Source organism: Vanacampus margaritifer, chromosome 3 (assembly GCF_051991255.1).
Source record: "Vanacampus margaritifer isolate UIUO_Vmar chromosome 3, RoL_Vmar_1.0, whole genome shotgun sequence".
Taxonomy (NCBI): Eukaryota; Metazoa; Chordata; class Actinopteri; order Syngnathiformes; family Syngnathidae; genus Vanacampus; species Vanacampus margaritifer.
The window spans coordinates 20,352,062-20,364,180 of record NC_135434.1 but is presented as its reverse complement, the minus strand read 5'-3'; the positions used below and the strand labels follow the sequence as shown (position 1 = coordinate 20,364,180).

The 12,119-nt window shown below is 39.0% G+C and overlaps 1 protein-coding gene across 2 annotated transcripts; it reads right to left on the bottom strand.

Annotated features, from left to right (window-relative positions):
* Positions 1–332: 332 nt before the first annotated feature.
* On the bottom strand, positions 333–9,467 carry cabp1a (calcium binding protein 1a). Of its 2 annotated transcripts, none has more exons than XM_077562362.1 (7): positions 8,491–9,467; positions 2,305–2,335; positions 2,039–2,182; positions 1,853–1,962; positions 1,698–1,772; positions 1,539–1,611; positions 333–1,446 (listed from the first exon to the last, which is right to left on the bottom strand). In XM_077562362.1, exons 1-7 carry the CDS (start codon positions 9,217–9,219, stop codon positions 1,421–1,423), a joined length of 1,188 nt encoding a protein of 395 aa, XP_077418488.1. In that variant the 5' UTR covers positions 9,220–9,467; the 3' UTR covers positions 333–1,420. The 2 variants fall into 2 exon arrangements, with proteins under 2 accessions (XP_077418488.1, XP_077418489.1); XM_077562363.1 differs by lacking the exon at positions 8,491–9,467 and adding an exon at positions 5,362–5,812.
* Between the last annotated feature and the right edge of the window lie 2,652 nt (positions 9,468–12,119).

Genomic DNA, 12,119 nt, shown 5'->3' with positions numbered 1-12,119 from the left:
CTTGGAAAAAAAAATCAGGCTGGTAATATCAAAATTTGATTAGGTTATGATCCGGATAGAGCGTTTGGCAGCACTTAAAAACTCTAGCAAATTAAAGCCAAACACAATTAGATAAATTGTTTTCATCCAAATTGTGATGAGACAATTAAATCCAGATCCACAATTTCAACTGGGCCCATAGAAAAACTAGGTTTCAGATGTTGGTGTGGTTTCAGATTAAAAATGTTAAACTTTGGCCGAGATCCCCACTGTTCTTGAGATGATTGACTCAATTTTCTGTATATAGTTCAAGGTCAAGGGAAAATATCTCACAATGACAAGTGCACCCATAATATCGGCCTGCAATGTAATGAAATTTTATTTTGCACACTGCACTTGGCAAAATATGTGTATATTAATTCAGTGAGTCCACAATCCAAATGTGCATACGGAACAGAATTCTCTCTTTGGCATGCATAGATTTTGCTTCTACAACACAGATTTGAGAGACTTTACCACAATTACAATCATATTGACACTAACATTCATTGTAAATACTGCTCACGCATGTGGTTCCAGCATTACGTGTGACGGAAGCCAGATTGACAACTCGGGGACTGTGAGCATGTAAATACTGTGTGACGTGAAACTGCTCTAAATTCACAGTGGCACATGCTGAAAACCACAACAGAACGGAGACTTTGGTCGTCTAGATTTAAGCTTTAACAGGAAATCAATTTGAAAGTCTTATATCAAGATTTGTTATATCAACTGCTTGTAGTTCGATTGCAGGAATAACATTCATGATAGTTCACAGTTCTGCTGTAGGACATTTCATGTGGCTGTCTAAGTGATGCCAAAGCACTAGAATGGCACAAATGACCGGCTCGTCACACACGAGTCTGATACAGATGTAGTATTGCTACAAGGGCTCCCAAGTGGGGCATCAATATCACAGAAAGAACATCCCAAATATACACTTTTCATCAAACAATGGTCTACACATCAAGTGTGAAAACATTTAACAGTGCACTCAGTCTTTAAGTCGTATCTACAAGCAATTAATCTCACATCCTGACTTTGTCTAACATATAGTAGAAGGCAATATTTTGCAAGACATTTAATAATGTCACCATGTGGAAGATGACACCTAACACCAGCAATCTATGGACACAGGACGTTATTAGTGAGAGTTAAAGTGCAAAAACAAATGTACAATCGTCAGCTAGGCTACAGCAAGTTGTGCCTCAGTTGGACTGGAGACATTTCAGGAAGAACACTTATCAATTGAAAGCTCTTCACTCCGGAACATTCAAGGAGTTGAAATTCCAGTGTCAGTCAAAATTTGAATGGCTCAGAAATCTTGTCGTGTCCTCTCTTCTATTGGATCAAGTATGGCGAGATGTGAGGCTTCACATTCAAGATTGATCATTCTATGATCTCAACGAGACATCATTCGTACAAACTCTGTGCGGAGAAGAGAGTAGAAAGCTCATGTTGTCAGCTGTAGTACCGTCAGTTAGCATCATCCGCTATCAATATTTCAATCGTGTTTTTACCTTCAAAGTCAACAAGCCCGTCCCCATTCAAATCAACCTCCCGCAGAATATCCTCCACTTCATTCAGCCCTACCTGGAAAAGCAGGCTGCAGTTGTTAGCGGAGCAAAATTGCAAAGTGGGCATCTCTAAAAGAAGACACCATGTCATGCAAATATTACCTGATGGCCCAGAAGCTTACGCATTGCATCTCGGAGCTCAGACGTACTTATGGCGCCATCTCCGTTTGTGTCAAACTAGCAGAGTAGAGAATACAGGGGAGCACATAATTGAGCAGGCAAATAGATAAAGCAATATTTAAAAGTGACATTCTTACCTCTCTAAAGGCATCTTTTAATTCCTTTATTCCTATCATGTCTGCAGTTTCGGCAAGGAGTTTTGGACCCATCAATTCCACAAAATCCTCAAAATCAACATGACCACCCACTAAAATAAAACATGAAATATGATTTCACAGCAACAAATAAATAAATAATACACATCAAACCGAGCAAGTTCTTACAGTTCATATTTATCTGCTGGCTCAACTCGATCAGCTCCATTTCAGTAGGCATGTATCCCATAGTTCTCATGCAGTTTCCGAGGTCTTTACAGCTGATAAAACCATCCTTGTCCTTGTCAAACTCTTTAAACGCGTCCCGCAACTCTGTCAAGGAAAGACAAATGCGCAAAAGTGCCTCGGAAACATTCATCATTCATCTTGTCCGATGCTTTTATTTCACTCCTTGGGTATTTTGGTGACTTATTGTTGAGGACAAAACAACTTACCATCCATTTCCTCTGGACGTAGCTCTCTGTCCTAGTGAGAAAACACAATAAATCATTTGTCAGTACAAGTCGGGGAAAAAACAAAACATGACTGATGCCCAAACGTAAATAAAAGTAAACTATTTTCGTTTTTTGAATGTGCTCTAATTGCCCATCATTCCACACCATAATACAGTCTTAACATAAGAATGTGAAGGTGTATCCCTATTTTTTTTCCCCCACCCCAATGCTTGCTTACAATGAACGCAACCTTTAAAGGGCAGAGACGGCGACAGACATATCCCAGAAGCCTGAGGGGTTAACTGCCAAAGGAGTGTGGAGTCTAAACACAACATTGTGTCTTGACGTCAGATCCAAAGGTCTGACGACTGAAGGAGCTGGAAACGGCAAAGACGCAAGGACGAAAGGAGCACAACGGCAGACAATTGAATACGTTATCATCAGCACTTCCTGTCACCGTGACTGTCGGGTCATCAAACATCAGCGCATTCAGTGACAGCAATTGTTCACATGAACTGCATTGCAAGCTGTATTCCGAAAGTCATACATATAGTTTACGTGATAATGAAAGAGGGTGTATAATATACAGTATCTTTGTGTTTTTTATGTATTTTGTGACACCACACTCCCATATGTACTGTACATAGACCCACCAGATTATTCATTAGGGACACTAATAAGTGGTAAAAAAAAAAAAAATCAAATTAAATTAAAGGTTTGTATCAAGAATTCAGTATTGACAAAGTTTTCCCGACACAGTCAGAAGTGTGTTTTACTCTCATAGTGTGTCATTTGTAATTTTGTAGAATTGGACTGCGTCATATTTAGAGGTGTTCCTAATATTTTGCCCCTCTCATGAAGCTAAATAAGGTGAACTAGAAAAAAAAATGTTGACATGCACTTCAAGTAGGCCAAGGACATCTACACTAATAAATAAGGTAGTTTAATAAATTATTTTATTGATTGTCATACTTCAGTGGTTCTTGACCTGGGTTCGATCGAACCCCAGGGGTCCAGTGAGTCAGCCTCGGGGGTTCGGTCAAAACACAAACCTCACTTATATGATTCGTGATGATACACCCAACTTGGCCATCAGCTGCAGGTGATCACGCTACATCGCTAGGCCCATCAGTGCTACAAGGAATTATGTGCACTCAGTAGTCGACTTTTTGACTGTTTTGATGGTATGTCGTGTGAATTCTTTATTATTGTAATCCTTTCATATTATGTCGAGCAAAAAAAAGAGGAAGTGGTCGGACGAATATGTGCAATATGAATTCACATGTATAACGGAATGTATGGTGTTCCACAGGGTTCAATTATGGGTCCTCTGCTGCTTTTATTGTATCTGGGTTCCATCATAAGAAAACAGTGGTGGTTGTTTCTATAAATATAGAGTTGAGATAAATGATGGGAGTCTGTGTCCTAACTGTTATGATTTGCGATGTCAAGTTGAGCAATTCTATCGAGTTCAGCACAACGAGCTATCTAAGATCACATTTTATTTTTCAATAAAGAAGGGTTCAGTGGGTGCACATAGGAAACTGGTGCGATTAAGTTCTTCCAACAAGGTTAAGAATAAAAACCACTGAAAGAAACACGAGAAACACTGTCATAGCGTTTCTTCTTGTAAGTTGTCAGGATGCAGTGTAGGTAGGACAATAGAATGGAACTATCTAATATTGTCAAATGCGTGCAATGGTTCACTTTTCAGGCTCAGTCATGTTTCAGTTTTATATGGTAGCTCCTGCAGAAAGTTTTGAGTTACTACCAAACAAATGGAAACGGAAAGATGTGAGGTGGAAAAGGGGGTCAATGTAAACAGGTGGCGCTGTAAAAGCTGCCTGTTGGACAGTGTGTCTTCAACATAAATAATGACCCTGCTTGCATGTGTTAAACTCAAACTTTTTCCAAGTACGTTTCTCACTCAAAACATTGGAATGTACAGAGGATGTAATTGACAATGACCTTCTAATTATAACCAAGATCACCTGCTGCGCCCACCTCCGCACAGAACATTATTCTTTTACATCTCATGTTAGTACTGTATCCCCAAGCATCATTTGGATCTGGAGCACAATATGGTTACGAAAGACAGGTTGTGCAAGAGCGCATTACGGAGAGAATGTACAGTATGAAAACAAGTTAGAAGCATCGATAAAAAGGCAGCCTGCCAAGTTTCCATTCATCACACACACAACTGTTTACTTGACAAATTGTACAGTACAGACTGCCACCTTACAACTGTATACTGTCACAGGAACAATAAACATGCTCAGAAGCGGAAAAATCCAATACAGTCGCACAACCACGCAAAGACAACATGATGACAACAGTGCTTTTCAGAGACAAACATTTCTCATGTTCATTTGGAAGGCGCACCAACACAAACAGTTCTAAGATGTGCGCATCCAACTACAACTACAAAAACAGACAGAAGTTCAATTACAGAGACAACACAATATAATTTCAATTGATAGACCATGTTTCAGTTCCAAACCAACATTTATTAGCTCATTCACTGCCATTGACGGCTATAGATGCCAAAAATTAATTAGAACTATTTCTATTAGTTTAACATTTTTTCCACTTTTGTTAACAAGAGTATGAAAAGCTAGAATTTTTGTTGTTGTTGTATTAGAACAGATATAAAATTTGTGATTAATCGTGAGTTAACTAGTGAAGTCATGCGATTAATTACGATTAAAAATCGTAATCGCCTGCCGCCCCTAATTTTTAATAATCTTTTCTTTTAAAAAAAAGATTGTTAAAAATTTTTTTTTAAATGTTTTTGTTTAAAAGAAAGAAAAAATTGTAATCGTAACTAATCGCATGACTTCCCTAGTTAACTCACGATTAATCAAAAATGTTATATCTGTTCTAAACGTACAAAAAATAATAACCTAGGTTTTCATACTCTTGTTAACAAAAATGGGGAAAAAAATTTTAAACTAATAAAAAATAGCTAAAATTATTATTTTTAAAAGTCTATAGCTGTCAATGGTAGTGAATGAGTTAAAAAGGAAAGCAAAATAGAATACACAAGAAGACTCTTACCATTGTGAGCGCTGAATCGAGACAGTTGCTCATACCAAAGGAGAAAAATGGCATTAAAAAGGACCAGGAGGAGTTTTTCTCCGGAACATCTAAAGCTTGACTTTTGAGAGGAGCATAAAGTCTGGTTTCAACAAGACCCATTTGGACTGAAGAGCTACTAAAAGCTTCCTTACTGATACGGTATGTACTAGAATGTGTTTGAGTGAGACCAACTAAGAAAGAAGAAAGCAGGCAAAGGACTGTACGCCTATTAAAGGGGCGGTGATCCATTTTTTCCATGTCACACTGACCAAGCTATACAACCAGTACAGATGCACAATCACCAAAAGATTAGATTAGCAGGACGATGAGCTGAAAGAGTTCTCTCTTTGATAATGCCTCAAAATGCTTACAATAAATACTGAATTGTAAGGCGTTACCAGGCTCTGATAATCCAATTCCTGGATTAATTCACTCTCTTGTCGAGCTGTATTTGCCCTCCAAAATGGTTAATTTCATCCTTATTTCATGCATCATGCTACCCCCTACATGTCATCCTTTGCCCTCTGCAGGGACAGACAAGGTCACTCTGACCTACAGCAGACACGCTCCCTGTAGAGAGCACACAAAGATTGTGAGAGCAGCACATGCATCTAAATGCTATTCACTGCAGTGCTGGATGTTACATGGATTGTAACAATGCACTATCTAGAGCCACAGCATGAAATAAACACAGATTTTTGATGAATTTAATAATGATATAAATTCATAAAAGAGACTCCCTATTCATATTTATGTCTCTTTTCCAGTGCCAGTTTCATATTTGAGATACATTTTTGCTTAATATATCTAGAAATGACTTGAATAATCCCCCCTTGCTAATCTATGCATAAAGGTAATCAATAAAACATAAAAAGATAAAGGCTCTGTGAATCCAAATGAGGCAAATTATCTCAGAGAGAAATCATGCACAAAATGGAGCCCGCGGCATTTTCAAATCAGTTCTCTGCAAAGAGCTCCCAATAAATCATGCAGGAAGTTAAATTTGGCCGCATACAGATCTGCACATCAACTGGAAGGGCTCTCATTCAGAAGGCCTGTAGGAGGATATATTACATAAGAAAGAAATTTGTACAAGAGGGATTGCCTGTAGTCTGTCCAAAAATGTTTTTTTTGTGTTTAGACTGCGTAATGCATATTTGCATATTAACAAAACATAAAAACGTGTGTGACGTCACGGTTCAAAAATTAACATCTGATCTGTTGTCAATTTAGTACCTTGAAAAACCCTCAAGAAAAATTAAGGGCATTACCCCCCCCCCCCCCCCAAAAAAAAAAAAAAAACTACTAAAAAAATAAAAAGTAAGTGATTGATAAAAACAAACAAGACTCAATTTCATCATACCACATGTACTGTCGTGTCCATTTCCTTTCCTTAAGGATCTTGCGCTTCACAGCACCAAATATTTGACTCAAATGTAACTTGGGACCAACGAGGAGCATGTATGTCCCCCAAAGGCAAAAGTACTCACACTATACTGAAGATACTTCTACTAAAAGTACAAGTACTGATTCAATTCCTGTAGTTAAAATAAGGATAGTGTCTTAAATATGAATACAAAAGTAAAAACTGAAAATGTGGTTTTTTTTTTTTTTTACCAAGCTTACTAAGATGTCATATGATGCTCTAAAAAGCTAGCTAGCGTTAGCTTGACTAATATGCTACTGTATGAAAATGTGTTCAGCTAGCTTTTCTAATAATTTTAATTGAGTCACAAAAATGTTAAATTAGCGTATGAGAAAAATTGCAATACATACACCTTAAAGCTTTTCTATATAACAATTTGCCCCAAAATATCTTTACAATAGCCTTTTTATTTGACCATTTATGACTTTAAAAGATAACACCTTAGCTGTTCACAATGGGTACTCCTGCAAGCCTCTGGCCAATAGTTTTCAGACTGGATTCGGGTTTGAATTTCCCGCCCTCTGCCAGCGGATGTAACGTCATGTCCGCATTGTGTAGTGAAGAAAAGAGTGTGCAGTTTAATTTTTCAGCCACAGGTGGCAGTAGCGATTCGAAATTCAATTTTCTGCATTCAGCAACTTTAATGTCAAGAAATGGCAAAGATATGAACACTCATAGTGGCATTCCTCATCTATGTAATATAATTGTAGATTTTGTCTGCAAAATCTCTTTAACTGTATTGTATGCTTTGACCAAGAATGTAAGGTTTTACCTATCCATCCATCCATCCATTTTCTTGACCGCTTTTCCTCACTAGGGTCGCGGGGGTGCTGGAGCCTATCCCAGCTGGCTTCGGGCAGTAGGCGGGGTACACCCTGAACTGGTTGCCAGCCAATCGCAGGGCGGTTTTACCTATTGTACATGTATTTTTATTATTTTTTATTCATTCCAGGATGCTCAATAACATCAGATGAAGTGACTGCTAATGAAAAATAGCCTTTCAGAGCTACAACTTATGGGCGCATATATGGGTTAAAATGTTTATTCATGTAGGCTACACTCTCTCTCTCTTTTATTTGTATTTTTATTTTGGGGGTGGGGGGTGTTGAATATGAACTTGTCCTTAAAAATTAGTTGGAATGGTGATTTGTAGAACAACGCCTTTGTCAAGAATGATTCTGGTCGCCGACAAAACATCAAATAATGACCTTAAAAAAGGCCATCAATGGAAAATATCTTGCATCTCTGAGTTTGTTGCATCATCTTCAGTAATGCTGCCTGAATCCCATTCCTCTATGTCATTGCTGTCCCATTTTTTCATTTTTTATTTTTTACAAGACCCCAAGTCAGATCTCAATCAACCAACCACAGCTGACTTTCTTCCTTCAATTTGTCTTTTTCATGTTATATATTCAGGATAAAAAGGTAATAAACCAATTTTGACCCAATTTTTTTTTTGACAAAAAGTACTGATGAGTGTTTTCAAATAGGGAGTAAAAGTAAAAAAATCATTTGAAAAATAGCCCACTGCGCAAGTACAGAAAAATCTCCAAGTACAGTAACGAAGTACTGCCTGCGTTACTTCCCACTGAAATGTTCTAATGTAAAATGTATGCTTTGGCCGAGTTTAGTTATACTGTATAGGTAAACACGTGTAAATGCTACTTTCAAAGAGGTCTCACCTGGCCAAAGAGTGAATTGAGGACAGTACGCAGGTTGACATCCGAAGCAGAAGAAGCAGCACTGGACCTCCGGGAGCGGCGAGAGGAGGTGCTGGACAGCGGCACCGGAGAGCTGGCAGACGGCGGGGACCTACTGGCCTGGCCACCGCTTTTGGTCAAACCGGCCCTCTTCTGGTCCCGCGGTTCGCACAGGGGAGTCCTGTCGTCATGGCTGTCTGAGGGCGAGGGCATCCTCGGGAGAGGGCGTGCGCGGCAACGACGGCGATGCTCCGGCGGCGGCGGCGGCGGCTCTGGCTCGGGCGGTCCTGCCGCGGGCGCTCGCTCCTCGCGGTTGTGCTTCCTGCGGCGGTGGTGTCGGTGTGTGCCGCGCTCCCTCTCGCCACTGCCGGCCTCACCGTGAGGTTCAGGGGGGTCCGGAAGGGGGCTGAGAGACGCGTGGGGTCGACACTTGACCCGAGTGGATTCAACTGTGTACCGGTTACCAGTGAGCGAAGGATGGCACAGTGGTCTCCGGGCGCTGACGTCGCTCTCTGCCGACAAGAAAGCCTCCTCGGCGGTTCCATTGCTTTGGAGCGCGGTGGCGGCAGCGGCGGCGGCGGGACGGTGGTGGTGGTGCTGATGATGACTTCTCCGGCTCTCTGCCGTGCGTTCGTGGACGTGCGTGGATCTTCTCGAGGATGTTTTCAGCAATGAGGTTGTGGAGTCAGATTTTGGAAAGGTGGAGCTCATTGCTGCGGATCTGCTCTGGCGTGTGACGGTGGCTTGATCGTCAACATCACGCGTCCTTTCCTTTCCATTGTCGACTAGTTTTCCTCCTGCTCGCGATAAGTAGCAGCACCTGCTCGTGTGCGTGTATGGCACACGTGTATGGCAAGCAAATAAGTCCAGAGAACGCAGGAATAATGTTGACTGCACTGCCTCAGTGCATCATATACGGTCTTTTATTTCCGTTTTTTTTATTTTTTATTTTATGTAATAAGATAACCACGATTATTTCATTCCCTATAGCGAGGTTGGCAAAGTATGGCCCGCGGGCCACAAATGTTCTTTAATCCGGCCTGTCCAAGATTTCAACTGCATCTATGTGGCCTATTCATTTCTATTTCACATTATTTTAATGAATAATTAAATGTATTATAATTGTAAAAATACCCCCCACACACACACAAAAAAATGTGCAGTGTATATTTGTTCCCCCATGGCCCATCAATCCATTTTCATTAAGGCTTATTAGTATTTTAATGTTAAAATAAACCATTTTGCATATTCCACATTTTTATTTAATTTCTTGTTTTTCCTCTTATTTATTATCTATTTTTATCTCAAAAAGTATGTGAACAGTTTTGAATTTCTAAAATTTCTGCACAATTTGCTAAAAAAAAATGTAGTAACATTCCAAAAACATTTGTTCGAAACATTCCACAATTAAGGTACAGGTTAATTGGAAACAGGTGATCATCCCTGAAAGGTTCATTGTTCACAAGCAAGGATGATTTCATCCTCTACAGTCCCTATCATAAAGAGTCAGATAATCAATTTTTCATTTGTTTGTTGGCACTATACTGTATACCTGTACTATGTTAAAACGGCATTGTTGAAGATGTGGTCCTTTTGGGCTCTCCATAGGTCGACAAACTTATTGATTTAATCTTTGTGCTACATTGCTACGTGACATTACTTCTTTGAGTTCTATGATTGGGCCTGTTTGGTTTCGTCAAGCCAATTAAAGCATGACGCCACTTTCAAAATCTCCAGCCACACTGCATGCGTGAACAGATAAAAGCAGTTATGAAATGTGCACATACAAACTTATGCAGAAGTTAAAGGTCACAGACAACAGTGGCTTAACCAAGGGGAATTGGCAGGTACAGAATGTTCGTGCAGTGACTGTCCTGTATAGTTGCATTGATTATTCATTGACAGAACATTGTTTACATTCTTTCATTCATTTTAGTGCTTCTCATTAGGGTCGGTGAGCTGGACCCACAGCTGACTTGGGGCAAGAGGCAGGGTTCACCAAGGCACTGGTCACCAGCCAATTACAAGAAAGTTTGCAAAAAACACTGATACCATAATTTTTATATGTAAATAATTTCAAATAAATATGAAAGTTTGTGTTTTTTCTTTTGTAAGGGGGTAGGACGACTCAATAAGTTTTTTATTTTTTTTTACTTCTTCCTACTCCCTTTTAAACATATAAGCTGTGCTTAATGATGATTATGTATGTAATTTTTTATTTTTATTTTAAATATTTTTCTTTTAATTGCAGTACTTCTGTTGCTGGTTTATATGTTAAATAAATAAAAAAACATCTATTTTTTTAATTCATTGTTAGCAATGAGTCAGAATGTTCCTCACTGTAATTTCAAATATGAACAAAGCCAATATCGTGTAACAGTCAATCATTGTATGACTGTAAATCCACAACCATTTTTAAAGTGCCCTTTAGGAAAGAACTCACAACATGAATGTTGTTGACCATTTATTAAATATACAGAAACACTGTTAAAAATGTTCACAAGTAAGCAACATACTGGGATTTTTTTTTTTTTTTTTTTACAGAACAGCATTTAAAAAACAACAATGTTGATGGTTCATGGATTATTGATATTGCCACCAAACTGTTGTTGGCCAAAACTCACCACATAGTAACATCGTAAGATATTTAATTTCAAAAGTTGTTTGTAAGGACTTCTGAAGGCACTGTCACTGTCCTATCTAAGCTCACACATGCATTACTCGACATCTCCTACTAAGTCAGCCAGAGAGATTTCTGCACAACAGCATTACAAAATATCACCTTAACATGTCAGTCCTTTAAATAGTTTCTCTTTGCAGTTCCTTGCCGTGGATGGCAACAGCATTAGGCACCAGTGTCCTGTAATTATCAATTTCAGACAGCAGAGGTCGCTGTAGCCTCTACGAGCGAGTTACTTTGTTACTGTCTGAAATCTAAATGTAAACACAATGTTGTTGTTCCACCATGAAGTCTAAAAGAACGAGCTTTGACGATAATGCTCATCTTTGTGTTGATGACCGTCATCCATAAATCAAAATATAAAAACAGACAGCTCAATGTGAGCGCCGTTGTTCTTCGACATTGTAAACATCAGTGTTCGATTGCACACAACACGCAAAGCTGCTTGAGATTACTTTTCATGTGCAAAAAATAGGCCCTTTTAAACAGCATACACACTGGACGGTGTATGTAAACATGGATTCAGGTTATACAAACATATTCATGGATGTTTGCAGGTCATGCAAAACAAAAATATAATATATAATAAATATCTCAAGAACAGCTTATAGCAACGTCATACGAATGCCACAGGATCAATAAATTGCAACCAACATCTTGTTTGGACCGGATAATTAATAACTCAAAACAACACGATAGTTATAAGCATTTAAGACCATTATTCCAAAACACATCCAACCATTTTTTCCCCGGTTTAACCTCAACCCCCGTATATTTACAAGAATACAAATGTAATATCAAATACATCCAACTCACCACAGTTGAGCAAATTTAACAAAACTGATTCTTCATTGTATCTGCACAGTTTGATTCATACCATCTAACAAAAAAAATGTGCTTATTTAACCATGTCGTACAAGCAGGTGGTGAG

Bases quoted from the DNA above. Each gene is read 5' to 3' on its own strand.
- cabp1a (XM_077562362.1), bottom strand. From the start codon at position 9,219: ATGAGCTCCACCTTTCCAAAATCTGACTCCACAACCTCATTGCTGAAA. The intron at 1,773-1,852 runs GTAAGAATGTCA...CTACTCTGCTAG, and splicing joins TAAAAGATGCCTTTAGAGAG to TTTGACACAAACGGAGATGG. The intron at 1,447-1,538 runs GTAAAAACACGA...TTCTCCGCACAG, and splicing joins CGGGCTTGTTGACTTTGAAG to AGTTTGTACGAATGATGTCT.